The following is a 15,000-nucleotide window of genomic DNA, read 5'->3' on the forward strand; positions in this document are numbered from 1 at the left end:
CACACACACATTGTCCACTCTCCAGTGATGAACACAGAAACAACTCAATCTGGCTCTGTGCCATAAGCCTCTCTCACCCGCCCCACACATTAATTATACCCTTGTTAATCACCATGGTGATGCACACACACAGACACATATATATACACACACACACACACACACACACACACACACACACACACACACACACACACACACACACACACACACACACACACACATATGCATGACTCACAAACACAAACACCCCCATCCCTCTCCATTCATTCACAATAATTGCTGCACAGACATTTTCTCTCTGCTTCTCTTTCTATTTCTCTCTCTCTCTATTTCTCTGTCTCTCTCTCTCTCTTTCTCTCTCTCTCTCTTGCTCTCTCCCTCTCTCTTGCTCTCTCTCTCTCTCTCTCTCTCTTGCTCTCCCTCTCTCTCTCTCTCTTTCATAAATGGCATGTGATTGTGGTATTTTATCACTACGCTGATTGTTATGTCTATTATCAAGAACTTCCTGTCTTCTCCACAGGGGGGTTATGCAGCGTACAGATACGCACAACCAGCAGCCACGGCTGCAACTGCATATAGTGACAGGTAACACACACACACACACTGCTCCCCTATCCCCAAATCTCCAGCCACTTGCCCCCCCCCCCCAGGGGGCCCCGCCTCCGGCCTCAGTCTTCCCAGGCACCGAGCTCTCCTCCCTGGGTTGGGTGGGCTGCGCGTGAGAGCGTTGGGAGAACTAATCTGGGGAAGATTGAGCGTGTCAGGTCTGATAAGGGGCAGTGGCATCGGGAGACTGTAGGATGATGTTAGATATCAGACAACGCTCTGCCAATGGGGGGATTGTGTACAGCAGAGTAGAGCAGGTGAAAGGGTGTTTCTCTCGCTCAGCTATAGTTATTTCATTCTCTCTTTCTGTTCTCCATCTCTTTTGCCTTCTGTACCTTTTCAAGTCTTTTCTTTCCCTTCTCCCTCAGTCTCACTCCCTACTCCCTCAGTCTCACTCCCTTCTCCCTCAGTCTCAATCCCTACTCCCTCTGTCTCACTCCCTACTACCTCAGTCTCACTCCCTACTCCCTCAGTCTCACTCCCTACTCCCTCAGTCTCACTCCCTACTCCCTCAGTCTCACTCCCTACTCCCTCAGTCTCACTCCCTACTCCCTCAGTCTCACTCCCTTCTCCCTCAGTCTTACTCCCTCCTCCCTCAGTCTCACTCCCTTCTCCCTCAGTCTCACTCCCTTCTCCCTCAGTCTCACTCCCTACTCCCTCAGTCTCACTCCCTTCTCCCTCAGTCTCACTCCCTTCTCCCTCAGTCTCACTCCCTTCTCCCTCAGTCTCATTCCCTACTCCCTCAGTCTCACTCCCTTCTCCCTCAGTCTCACTCCCTTCTCCCTCAGTCTCACTCCCTACTCCCTCAGTCTCACTCCCTACTCCCTCAGTCTCACTCCCTTCTTCCTCAGTCTCACTCCCTTCTCCCTCAGTCTCACTCCCTTCTCCCTCAATCTCACTCCCTTCTCCCTCAGTCTCACTCCCTTCTCCCTCAGTCTCATTCCCTACTCCCTCAGTCTCACTCCCTACTCCCTCAGTCTCACTCCCTTCTCCTTCAGTCTCACTCCCTACTCCTTCAGTCTCACTCCCTACTCCCTCAGTCTCACTCCCTTCTCCCTCAGTCTCAAACCTTTCTCCCTCAGTCTCACTCCCTACTCCTTCAGTCTCACTCCCTACTCCCTCAGTTACACTCCCTACTCCCTCAGTCTCATTCCCTACTCCCTCAGTCTCACTACCTTCTCCCTCAGTCTCACTCCTTTCTCCCTCAGTCTCACTCCCTACTCCCTCAGTCTCACTCCCTACTCCCTCAGTCTCACTCCCTCCTCCCTCAGTCTCACTCCCTTCTTCCTCAGTCTTACTCCCTACTCCCTCAGTCTCACTCCCTACTCCTTCAGTCTCACTCCCTACTCCCTCAGTCTCACTCCCTACTCCCTCAGTCTCACTCCCTTCTCCCTCTGTCTCACTCCCTACTACCTCAGTCTCACTCCCTACTCCCTCAGTCTCACTCCCTACTCCCTCTGTCTCACTCCCTACTACCTCAGTCTCACTCCCTACTCCCTCAGTCTCACTCCCTACTCCCTCTGTCTCAATCCCTACTCCCTCAGACTCACTCCCTACTCCCTCAGTCTCACTCCTTTCTCCCTCAGTCTCACTCCCTACTCCCTCAGTCTCACTCCCTACTCCCTCAGTCTCACTCCCTCCTCCCTCAGTCTCACTCCCTACTCCCTCAGTCTCACTCCCTACTCCCTCTGTCTCACTCCCTACTACCTCAGTCTCACTCCCTACTCCCTCAGTCTCACTCCCTACTCCCTCTGTCTCAATCCCTACTCCCTCAGACTCACTCCCTACTCCCTCAGTCTCACTCCTTTCTCCCTCAGTCTCACTCTCTACTCCCTCAGTCTCATTCCCTACTCCCTCAGTCTCATTCCCTACTCCCTCAGTCTCACTCCCTTCTTCCTCAGTCTCACTCCCTACTCCCTCAATCTCACTCCCTACTCCCTTTGTCTCAATCCCTACTCCCTCAGTCTCACTCCCTACTCCCTCAGTCTCACTCCCTACTCCCTCAGTCTCACTCCCTACTCCCTCTGTCTTTTTAAACTCTTGTGATTTAAAGCGAGTCAGTTAATTCAGTGAGGGATGGAGTGTTTTTTATTCTTGTCTAATAGGGCTTAGAGGGAGTGGATCAGTGTGGAACTGAGAGAATTGCTGCCTCTGTTTCCCTGGGGAACTCTTTCACACAGACACACAACCATGTCCTTCTGCTTCAGTCTTCCTCACTCCACAGACAATTAGATGTATTGTTTTTGAATGGTGCATGTCAACAGGTAGAACATGACAGCTGAAATAGTCGTGGCATTATCTATTAACTAGCAACAGGATATAGATTCATTTTCATCCACTTCCACTCCTCCTTCATCCATCCATCCATACATCCATCCATCTATTCACATCTCCTCCCCTGTACATTGACCACCTATCTTTCTTCCTCACATCCATCCCTCCTTTCAGTCATCTCCTCTCTTCACTTTTTTCCAATGATGTCATGCTCCCACCCTGCCATCATTCGCTCCCTCCACCTCTCCTCTATTCCTCCTTTCCTTCACCCTTTAATTCCTCTTCCATGTCTTTTTTTCTCCTCTACTCTCTGATAGCCCAACCCTAGCCCTAACCCGTACAGGGCCTTATCTATGCCCTCCAGACCTCCACTTGCATCCCTTGCTTTTGGAAGATAGCAAACAAAAGAGGGAGCAGAGAGAGGGATGTGGAGGAGAGGAATGTACAAAGCGGTCGACGCGGCCCGCCTGGTCCCGTCTCAGAGAGAGAGGGATGAAAGGGGGGAGGGTGGGATTAGTTCTGAGCTAGTGCTAGTGAATAGAGAGGGAATAAGCCTTCAGAGACAGAGACAGAGAGATACAGGAGGAATGAAGGGAAGAGCCAGAGAGTAGAAGGGCAGAGAGAGATACAGGAGGAATGAAGAGAAGAGCCAGCAAGTAGAAGGGAAGAGAGAGATACAGGAGGAATGAAGAGAAGAGCCAGCAAGTAGAAGGGCAGATAGAGATACAGGAGGAATGAAGAGAAGAACCAGAGAGTAGAAGGGCAGAGAGAGATACAGGAGGAATGAAGGGAAGAGCCAGAGAGCAGAAGGGCAGAGAGAGATACAGGAGGAATGAAGAGAAGAGCCAGCAAGTAGAAGGGAAGAGAGAGATACAGGAGGAATGAAGAGAAGAGCCAGAGATTAGACGAGGGCAGAGAGAGATACAGGAGGAATGAAGGGAAGTGCCAGAGAGTAGAAGGGCAGAGAAAGTTACAGGAGGAATGAAGGGAAGAGCCAGAGAGTAGAAGAGGGCAGAGAGAGATACAGGGGGAATGAAGAGAAGAGCCAGAGTGTAGAAGGGCAGTGAGAGATACAGGAGGAATGAAGGGAAGTGCCAGAGAGTAGAAGGGCAGAGAGATACAGGAGGAATGAAGGGAAGAGCCAGATAGTAGAAGTGCAGAGAGCGATACAGGAGGAATGAAGGGAAGAGCCAGAGAGTAAAAGGGCAGAGAGAGATACAGGAGGAATGAAGGGAAGTGCCAGAGAGTAGATGAGGGCAGATAGAGATACAGGAGGAATGAAGGGAAGAGCCAGAGAGTAGACAAGGGCAGAGAGAGATACAAGAGGAATGAAGGGAAGAACCAGAGAGTAGACGAGGGCAGAGAGAGATACAGGAGGAATGAAGAGAAGAGACAGAGAGTATACGAGGGCAGAGAGAGATACAGGAGGAATGAAGAGAAGAGCCAGAGAATAGAAGGGCAGAGAGAGATACAGGAGGAATGAAGGGAAGAGCCAGAGAGTAGAAGAGGCCAGAGAGAGATACAAGAGGAATGAAGGAAGATCCAGAGAGTAGACAAGGGCAGAGAGAGATACAGGAGGAATGAAGGGACGAGCCAGAGAGTAGAAGGGCAGAGAGAGATACAGGAGGAATGAAGGGAAGAGCCAGAGAGTAGATGAGGGCAGAGAGAGATACAGGAAGAATGAAGAGAAGAGACAGAGAGTAGAAGAGGGCAGAGAGAGATACAGGAGGAATGAAGGGAAGAGCCAGAAAGTAGATGAGGGCAGAGAGGGATACAGGAGGAATGATGGGAAGAGACAAACAGTAGAAGAGGGCAGAGAGAGATACATTAAGAATGAAGGGAAGAACCAGAGAGTAGACGAGGGCAGAGAGAGATACAGGAGGAATGAAGAGAAGAGCCAGAGAGTAGAAGGGCAGAGAGAGATACATGAGGAATGAAGGGAAGAGCCAGAGCGTAGAAGAGGGCAGAGAGAGATACAGGGGGAATGAAGGGAAGAGCCAGAGAGTAGACAAGGGCAGAGAGAGATAAAGGAGGAATGAAGGGAAGAACCAGAGAGTAGATGAGGTCAGAGAGAGATACAGTAGGAATGAAGGGAAGAGCCAGAGAGTGGATGGGGGCAGAGAGAGATAAAGGGGGAATGAAGAGAAGAGCCAGAGAGTAGACGAGGGCAGAGAGAGATACAGGAGGAATGAAGAGAAGTGCCAGAGAATAGAAGGGCAGAGAGAGATACAGGAGGAATGAAGAGAAGAGCCAGCAAGTAGAAGGGCAGAGAGAGATACAGGAGGAATGAAGAGAAGAGCCAGAGATTAGACGAGGGCAGAGAGAGATACAGGAGGAATGAAGGGAAGTACCAGAGAGTAGAAGGGCAGAGAAAGTTACAGGAGGAATGAAGGGAAGAGCCAGAGAGTAGAAGAGGGCAGAGAGAGATACAGGGGGAATGAAGAGAAGAGCCAGAGTGTAGAAGGGCAGTGAGAGATACAGGAGGAATGAAGGGAAGTGCCAGAGAGTAGAAGGGCAGAGAGAGATACAGGAGGAATGAAGGGAAGAGCCAGATAGTAGAAGTGCAGAGAGCGATACAGGAGGAATGAAGGGAAGAGCCAGAGAGTAAAAGGGCAGAGAGAGATACAGGAGGAATGAAGGGAAGTGCCAGAGAGTAGATGAGGGCAGATAGAGATACAGGAGGAATGAAGGGAAGAGCCAGAGAGTAGACAAGGGCAGAGAGAGATACAAGAGGAATGAAGGGAAGAACCAGAGAGTAGACGAGGGCAGAGAGAGATACAGGAGGAATGAAGGGAAGAGCCAGAGAGTGGATGAGGGCAGAGAGAGATAGAGGGGGAATGAAGAGAAGAGACAGAGAGTATACGAGGGCAGAGAGAGATACAGGAGGAATGAAGAGAAGAGCCAGAGAATAGAAGGGCAGAGAGAGATACAGGAGGAATGAAGGCAAGAGCCAGAGAGTAGAAGAAGCCAGAGAGAGATACAAGAGGAATGAAGGGAAGAGCCAGAGAGTAGATGAGGGCAGAGAGAGATACAGGAAGAATGAAGAGAAGAGACAGAGAGTAGAAGAGGGCAGAGAGAGATACAGGAGGAATGAAGGGAAGAGCCAGAAAGTAGATGAGGGCAGAGAGGGATACAGGAGGAATGATGGGAAGAGACAAACAGTAGAAGAGGGCAGAGAGAGATACATTAAGAATGAAGGGAAGAACCAGAGAGTAGACGAGGGCAGAGAGAGATACAGGAGGAATGAAGAGAAGAGCCAGAGAGTAGAAGGGCAGGGAGAGATACAGGAGGAATGAAGGGAAGAGCCAGAGAGTAGATGAGGGCAGAGAGAGATACAGGAAGAATGAAGAGAAGAGACAGAGAGTAGAAGAGGGCAGAGAGAGATACAGGAGGAATGAAGGGAAGAGCCAGAAAGTAGATGAGGGCAGAGAGGGATACAGGAGGAATGATGGGAAGAGACAAACAGTAGAAGAGGGCAGAGAGAGATACATTAAGAATGAAGGGAAGAACCAGAGAGTAGACGAGGGCAGAGAGAGATACAGGAGGAATGAAGAGAAGAGCCAGAGAGTAGAAGGGCAGGGAGAGATACATGAGGAATGAAGGGAAGAGCCAGAGCGTAGAAGAGGGCAGAGAGAGATACAGGGGGAATGAAGGGAAGAGCCAGAGAGTAGACAAGGGCAGAGAGAGATACAGGAGGAATGAAGGGAAGAACCAGAGAGTAGATGAGGTCAGAGAGAGATACAGTAGGAATGAAGGGAAGAGCCAGAGAGTGGATGAGGGCAGAGAGAGATACAGGGGGAATGAAGAGAAGAGCCAGAGAGTAGACGAGGGCAGAGAGAGATACAGGAGGAATGAAGAGAAGTGCCAGAGAATAGAAGGGCAGAGAGAGATACAGGAGGAATGAAGAGAAGAGCCAGCAAGTAGAAGGGCAGAGAGAGATACAGGAGGAATGAAGAGAAGAGCCAGAGATTAGACGAGGGCAGAGAGAGATACAGGAGGAATGAAGGGAAGTGCCAGAGAGTAGAAGGGCAGAGAAAGTTACAGGAGGAATGAAGGGAAGAGCCAGAGAGTAGAAGAGGGCAGAGAGAGATACAGGGGGAATGAAGAGAAGAGCCAGAGTGTAGAAGGGCAGTGAGAGATACAGGAGGAATGAAGGGAAGTGCCAGAGAGTAGAAGGGCAGAGAAAGATACAGGAGGAATGAAGGGAAGAGCCAGATAGTAGAAGTGCAGAGAGAGATACAGGAGGAATGAAGGGAAGAGCCAGAGAGTAGAAGAGGCCAGAGAGAGATACAAGAGGAATGAAGGAAGATCCAGAGAGTAGACAAGGGCAGAGAGAGATACAGGAGGAATGAAGGGACGAGCCAGAGAGTAGAAGGGCAGAGAGAGATACAGGAGGAATGAAGGGAAGAGCCAGAGAGTAGACGAGGGCAGAGAGAGATACAGGAGGAATGAAGAGAAGAGGTAGAGGGTAGAAGAGGGCAGAGAGAGATACAGGAGGAATGAAGGGAAGAACCAGAGAGTCGACGAGGGCAGAGAGAGATACAGGAGGAATGAAGGGAAGAGCCAGAGAGTAAACGAGGGCATAGAGAGATACAGGAGGAATGAAGAGAAAAGCCAGAGAGTAGACGAGGGCAGAGAGAGATACAGGAGGAAAGAAGAGAAGAGCCAGAGAGTAGAAGGGCAAAGAGAGATACAGGAGGAATGAAGAGAAGAGCCAGAGAGTAGAAGAAGGCAGAGAGAGATACAGGAGAAAGGAAGAGAAGGGCCAGAGAGAATATGAGGGCAGAGAGAGATACAGGAGGAATGAAGAGAAGGGCCAGAGAGTAGACGAGGGCATTGAAAGATACAGGAGGAATGAAGAGAAGAGCCAGAAGTGGAAGGGCAGTGAGAGATACAGGAGGAATGAAGGGAAGTGCCCGAGAGTAGAAGGGCAGAGAGAGATACAGGAGGAATGAAGGGAAATGCCAGAGAGTAGAAGGGCAGAGATAGATGCAGGAGGAATGAAGGGAGGAACCAGAGAATAGACGAGGGCAGAGAGAGATACAGGAGGATTGAAGGGAAGAGCCAGAGAGTAGAAGAAGGCAGAGAGAGATACAGGAGGAATGAAGAGAAGGGCCAGAGAGTGGAAGGGCAGTGAGAGATACAGGAGGAATGAAGGGAAGGGCCAGAGAGTAGATGAGGGCAGAGAAAGATACAGGAGGAATGAAGGGAAGAGCCAGAGAGTAGACAAGGGCAGAGAGAGATACAGGAGGAATGAAGGGAAGTGCCAGAGAGTAGAAGGGCAGAGAGAGATACAGGAGGAATGAAGGGAAGACCCAGAGAGTAGATGGGCAGAGAGAGATACAGGAGGAATGAAGGGAAGTGCCAGAGAGTAGAAGGGCAGAGAGAGACAGGAGGAATGAAGGGAAGAGCCAGCGAGTAGATGGGCAGAGAGAGATACAGGAGGAATGAAGGGAATGACCAGAGAGTAGATGAGGGCAGAGAAAGATCCTTGAGGAATGAAGGGAAGAGCCAGAGAGTAGACAAGGGCAGAGAGAGATACAGGAGGAATGAAGGGAAGAGCCAGAGAGTAGAAGGGCAGTGAGAGACACAGGAGGAATGAAGTGAAGTGCCAGAGAGTAGAAGGGCAGAGAGAGATACAGGAGGAATGAAGGGAAGAGCCAGAGAGTAGAAGGGCAGAGAGATACAGGAGGAATGAAGGGAAGAGCCAGAGAGTAGAAGGGCAGTGAGAGATACAGGAGGAATGAAGGGAAGTGCCAGAGAGTAGAAGGGCAGAGAGAGATACAGGAGGAATGAAGGGAAGAGCCAGAGAGTAGAAGAGGGCAGAGAGAGATACAGGGGGAATGAAGAGAAGAGCCAGAGTGTAGAAGGGCAGTGAGAGATACAGGAGGAATGAAGGGAAGTGCCAGAGAGTAGAAGGGCAGAGAAAGATACAGGAGGAATGAAGGGAAGAGCCAGATAGTAAAAGTGCAGAGAGAGATACAGGAGGAATGAAGGGAAGAGCCAGAGAGTAGAAGAGGCCAGAGAGAGATACAAGAGGAATGAAGGAAGATCCAGAGAGTAGACAAGGGCAGAGAGAGATACAGGAGGAATGAAGGGACGAGCCAGAGAGTAGACAAGGGCAGAGAGAGATACAGGAGGAATGAAGGGAAGAACCAGAGAGTAGATGAGGTCAGAGAGAGATACAGTAGGAATGAAGGGAAGAGCCAGAGAGTGGATGAGGGCAGAGAGAGATACAGGGGGAATGAAGAGAAGAGCCAGAGAGTAGACGAGGGCAGAGAGAGATACAGGAGGAATGAAGAGAAGTGCCAGAGAATAGAAGGGCAGAGAGAGATACAGGAGGAATGAAGAGAAGAGCCAGCAAGTAGAAGGGCAGAGAGAGATACAGGAGGAATGAAGAGAAGAGCCAGAGATTAGACGAGGGCAGAGAGAGATACAGGAGGAATGAAGCGAAGTGCCAGAGAGTAGAAGGGCAGAGAAAGTTACAGGAGGAATGAAGGGAAGAGCCAGAGAGTAGAAGAGGGCAGAGAGAGATACAGGGGGAATGAAGAGAAGAGCCAGAGTGTAGAAGGGCAGTGAGAGATACAGGAGGAATGAAGGGAAGTGCCAGAGAGTAGAAGGGCAGAGAAAGATACAGGAGGAATGAAGGGAAGAGCCAGAGAGTAGAAGAGGCCAGAGAGAGATCCAAGAGGAATGAAGGAAGATCCAGAGAGTAGACAAGGGCAGAGAGAGATACAGGAGGAATGAAGGGACGAGCCAGAGAGTAGAAGGGCAGAGAGAGATACAGGAGGAATGAAGGGAAGAGCCAGAGAGTAGACGAGGGCAGAGAGAGATACAGGAGGAATGAAGAGAAGAGGTAGAGGGTAGAACAGGGCAGAGAGAGATACAGGATGAATGAAGGGAAGAACCAGAGAGTCGACGAGGGCAGAGAGAGATACAGGAGGAATGAAGGGAAGAGCCAGAGAGTAAACGAGGGCATAGAGAGATACAGGAGGAATGAAGAGAAAAGCCAGAGAGTAGACGAGGGCAGAGAGAGATACAGGAGGAAAGAAGAGAAGAGCCAGAGAGTAGAAGGGCAAAGAGAGATACAGGAGGAATGAAGAGAAGAGCCAGAGAGTAGAAGAAGGCAGAGAGAGATACAGGAGGAATGAAGAGAAGAGCCAGCAAGTAGAAGGGCAGAGAGAGATACAGGAGGAATGAAGAGAAGAGCCAGAGATTAGACGAGGGCAGAGAGAGATACAGGAGGAATGAAGCGAAGTGCCAGAGAGTAGAAGGGCAGAGAAAGTTACAGGAGGAATGAAGGGAAGAGCCAGAGAGTAGAAGAGGGCAGAGAGAGATACAGGGGGAATGAAGAGAAGAGCCAGAGTGTAGAAGGGCAGTGAGAGATACAGGAGGAATGAAGGGAAGTGCCAGAGAGTAGAAGGGCAGAGAAAGATACAGGAGGAATGAAGGGAAGAGCCTAGAGAGTAGAAGAGGCCAGAGAGAGATACAAGAGGAATGAAGGAAGATCCAGAGAGTAGACAAGGGCAGAGAGAGATACAGGAGGAATGAAGGGACGAGCCAGAGAGTAGAAGGGCAGAGAGAGATACAGGAGGAATGAAGGGAAGAGCCAGAGAGTAGACGAGGGCAGAGAGAGATACAGGAGGAATGAAGAGAAGAGGTAGAGGGTAGAAGAGGGCAGAGAGAGATACAGGAGGAATGAAGGGAAGAACCAGAGAGTCGACGAGGGCAGAGAGAGATACAGGAGGAATGAAGGGAAGAGCCAGAGAGTAAACGAGGGCATAGAGAGATACAGGAGGAATGAAGAGAAAAGCCAGAGAGTAGACGAGGGCAGAGAGAGATACAGGAGGAAAGAAGAGAAGAGCCAGAGAGTAGAAGGGCAAAGAGAGATACAGGAGGAATGAAGAGAAGAGCCAGAGAGTAGAAGAAGGCAGAGAGAGATACAGGAGAAATGAAGAGAAGGGCCAGAGAGAATATGAGGGCAGAGAGAGATACAGGAGGAATGAAGAGAAGGGCCAGAGAGTAGACGAGGGCATTGAAAGATACAGGAGGAATGAAGAGAAGAGCCAGAGAGTGGAAGGGCAGTGAGAGATACAGGAGGAATGAAGGGAAGTGCCCGAGAGTAGAAGGGCAGAGAGAGATACAGGAGGAATGAAGGGAAATGCCAGAGAGTAGAAGGGCAGAGATAGATACAGGAGGAATGAAGGGAGGAACCAGAGAATAGACGAGGGCAGAGAGAGATACAGGAGGATTGAAGGGAAGAGCCAGAGAGTAGAAGAAGGCAGAGAGAGATACAGGAGGAATGAAGAGAAGGGCCAGAGAGTGGAAGGGCAGTGAGAGATACAGGAGGAATGAAGGGAAGTGCCCGAGAGTAGAAGGGCAGAGAGAGATACAGGAGGACTGAACGGAAGAGCCAGAGAGTAGATGGGCAGAGAGATACAGGAGGAATGAAGGGAAGGGCCAGAGAGTAGATGAGGGCAGAGAAAGATACAGGAGGAATGAAGGGAAGAGCCAGAGAGTAGACAAGGGCAGAGAGAGATACAGGAGGAATGAAGGGAAGTGCCAGAGAGTAGAAGGGCAGAGAGAGATACAGGAGGAATGAAGGGAAGACCCAGAGAGTAGATGGGCAGAGAGAGATACAGGAGGAATGAAGGGAAGTGCCAGAGAGTAGAAGGGCAGAGAGAGACAGGAGGAATGAAGGGAAGAGCAAGCGAGTAGATGGGCAGAGAGAGATACAGGAGGAATGAAGGGAATGACCAGAGAGTAGATGAGGGCAGAGAAAGATCCTTGAGGAATGAAGGGAAGAGCCAGAGAGTAGACAAGGGCAGAGAGAGATACAGGAGGAATGAAGGGAAGAGCCAGAGAGTAGAAGGGCAGTGAGAGACACAGGAGGAATGAAGGGAAGTGCCAGAGAGTAGAAGGGCAGAGAGAGATACAGGAGGAATGAAGGGAAGAGCCAGAGAGTAGAAGGGCAGAGAGATACAGGAGGAATGAAGGGAAGAGCCAGAGAGTAGAAGGGCAGTGAGAGATACAGGAGGAATGAAGGGAAGTGCCAGAGAGTAGAAGGGCAGAGAGAGATACAGGAGGAATGAAGGGAAGAGCCAGAGAGTAGATGAGGGCAGAGAGAGATACATTAGGAATGAAGGGAATAGCCAGAGAGTAGATGAGGGCAGAGGGAGATACAGGAGGAATGAAGAGAAGAGCCAAAGAGTAGAAGGGCAGTGAGAGATACAGGAGGATTGAAGGGAAGTGCCAGAGAGTAGAAGGCAGAGAGAGACAGGAGGAATGAAGGGAAGAGCCAGCGAGTAGATGGGCAGAGAGAGATACAGGAGGAATGAAGGGAATGGCCAGAGAGTAGATGAGGGCAGAGAAAGATAAAGTAGGAATGAAGGGAAGAGCCAGAGAGTAGACAAGGGCAGAGAGAGATACAGGAGGAATGAAGGGAAGAGCCAGAGAGTAGAAGGGCAGTGAGAGATACAGGAGGAATGAAGGGAAGTGCCAGAGAGTAGAAGGGCAGAGAGAGATACAGGAGGAATGAAGGGAAGAGCCAGAGAGTAGAAGGGCAGAGAGATACAGGAGGAATGAAGGGAAGAGCCAGAGAGTAGAAGGGCAGTGAGAGATACAGGAGGAATGAAGGGAAGTGCCAGAGAGTAGAATGGCAGAGAGAGATACAGGAGGAATGAAGGGAAGAGCCAGAGAGTAGATGAGGGCAGCGAGAGATACATTAGGAATGAAGGGAATAGCCAGAGAGTAGATGAGGGCAGAGGGAGATACAGGAGGAATGAAGAGAAGAGCCAAAGAGTAGAAGTGCAGAGAGATACAGGAGGAATGAAGAGAAGCGCCAGAGAGTAGAAGGGCAGAGAGAGATACCGGAGGAATGAAGAGAAGAGCCAGAGAGTAGAAGAGCATAGAGAGATACAGGAGGACTGAAGGGAAGAACCAGAGAGTCGACGAGGGCAGAGAGAGATACAGGAGGAATGAAGGGAAGAGCCAGAGAGTAAACGAGGGCATAGAGAGATACAGGAGAAATGAAGAGAAAAGCCAGAGAGTAGACGAGGGCAGAGAGAGATACAGGAGGAAAGAAGAGAAGAGCCAGAGAGTAGAAGGGCAAAGAGAGATACAGGAGGAATGAAGAGAAGAGCCAGAGAGTAGATGAAGGCAGAGAGAGATACAGGAGAAATTAAGAGAAGGGCCAGAGAGAATATGAGGGCAGAGAGAGATACAGGAGGAATGAAGAGAAGGGCCAGAGAGTAGATGAGGGCATAGAAAGATACAGGAGGAATGAAGAGAAGGGCCAGAGAGTGGAAGGGCAGTGAGAGATACAGGAGGAATGAAGGGAAGTGCCCGAGAGTAGAAGGGCAGAGAGAGATACAGGAGGAATGAAGGGAAATGCCAGAGAGTAGAAGGGCAGAGATAGATACAGGAGGAATGAAGGGAGGAACCAGAGAATAGACGAGGGCAGAGAGAGATACAGGAGGATTGAAGGGAAGAGCCAGAGAGTAGAAGAAGGCAGAGAGAGATACAGGAGGAATGAAGAGAAGGGCCAGAGAGTGGAAGGGCAGTGAGAGATACAGGAGGAATGAAGGGAAGTGCCCGAGAGTAGAAGGGCAGAGAGAGATACAGGAGGACTGAACGGAAGAGCCAGAGAGTAGATGGGCAGAGAGAGATACAGGAGGAATGAAGGGAAGGGCCAGAGAGTAGATGAGGGCAGAGAAAGATACAGGAGGAATGAAGGGAAGAGCCAGAGAGTAGACAAGGGCAGAGAGAGATACGGGAGGAATGAAGGGAAGTGCCAGAGAGTAGAAGGGCAGAGAGAGATACAGGAGGAATGAAGGGAAGACCCAGAGAGTAGATGGGCAGAGAGAGATACAGGAGGAATGAAGGGAAGTGCCAGAGAGTAGAAGGGCAGAGAGAGACAGGAGGAATGAAGGGAAGAGCCAGCGAGTAGATGGGCAGAGAGAGATACAGGAGGAATGAAGAGAAGCGCCAGAGAGTAGATGAGGGCAGAGAAAGATACAGGAGGAATGAAGGGAAGAGCCAGAGAGTAGACAAGGGCAGAGAGAGATACAGGAGGAATGAAGGGAAGAGCCAGAGAGTAGAAGGGCAGTGAGAGATACAGGAGGAATGAAGGGAAGTGCCAGAGAGTAGAAGGGCAGAGAGAGATACAGGAGGAATGAAGGGAAGAGCCAGAGAGTAGAAGGGCAGAGAGATACAGGAGGAATGAAGGGAAGAGCCAGAGAGTAGAAGGGCAGTGAGAGATACAGGAGGAATGAAGGGAAGTGCCAGAGAGTAGAAGGGCAGAGAGAGATACAGGAGGAATGAAGGGAAGAGCCAGAGAGTAGATGAGGGCAGAGAGAGATACATTAGGAATGAAGGGAATAGCCAGAGAGTAGATGAGGGCAGAGGGAGATACAGGAGGAATGAAGAGAAGAGCCAAAGAGTAGAAGTGCAGAGAGATACAGGAGGAATGAAGAGAAGCGCCAGAGAGTAGAAGGGCAGAGAGAGATACCGGAGGAATGAAGAGAAGAGCCAGAGAGTAGAAGAGCAGAGAGAGATACAGGAGGACTGAAGGATTTTTTAAATTTATTTTTATTTAACCTTTATTTAACTTGGCAAGTCAGTTAAAGAACAAATGTATATTTACCCCGGCCAAACCCGATGCTTGGCCAACTGTGTGCCACCCAATTACAGCCAGATGGGCTTAAGCCTGGATTCGAACCAGGGATTGTAGTGACGCATCTTGCATTGAGATGCAGTGCCTTAGACCACTGTGCCACTCAGAAGCCAAAGAAGAGAAGAGAGAGATACAGGGAAGAGGCAGAGAGGAGAAGAGGAGAGGTCAGGCATGCCCCTAGAACATACAACGTGTGTCTCTCTCTCTCTCTCTCTGTCTCTCCCTCTCTATTGTACCATGTATTTGCACGACGTTGGGCTCCCTCCCCTAACCTGCATGATGCTGGGCTCCCTCCCCTAACCTGGACGACGCTGGTCTCCCTCCCCTAACCTGGACGACGCTGGGCACCCTCCCCTAACCTGGACGACGTTGGGCTCCCTCCCCTAACCTGGACGACGCTGGGCTCCCTTCCCTAACCTCCCTCCCCTAACCTCCCCTAACCT

General features: G+C 50.3%; 1 protein-coding gene across 4 annotated transcripts in view; it reads left to right on the top strand.

The window, feature by feature from the left end:
* The window catches only part of LOC135523401 (RNA binding protein fox-1 homolog 3-like), a 706,321-nt gene that overhangs the window by 659,746 nt on the left and 31,575 nt on the right, over positions 1-15,000 (top strand). For all 4 annotated transcript variants that reach the window (XM_064950046.1, XM_064950045.1, XM_064950049.1 and 1 more), the window contains one exon: positions 524-588. In XM_064950046.1, coding sequence (XP_064806118.1) covers positions 524-588 — 65 coding nt within the window. The remainder of the gene's footprint in view (positions 1-523; positions 589-15,000) is intronic.

This window comes from Oncorhynchus masou, chromosome 31 (genome assembly GCF_036934945.1).
Source record: "Oncorhynchus masou masou isolate Uvic2021 chromosome 31, UVic_Omas_1.1, whole genome shotgun sequence".
Lineage (NCBI taxonomy): Eukaryota > Metazoa > Chordata > Actinopteri > Salmoniformes > Salmonidae > Oncorhynchus > Oncorhynchus masou.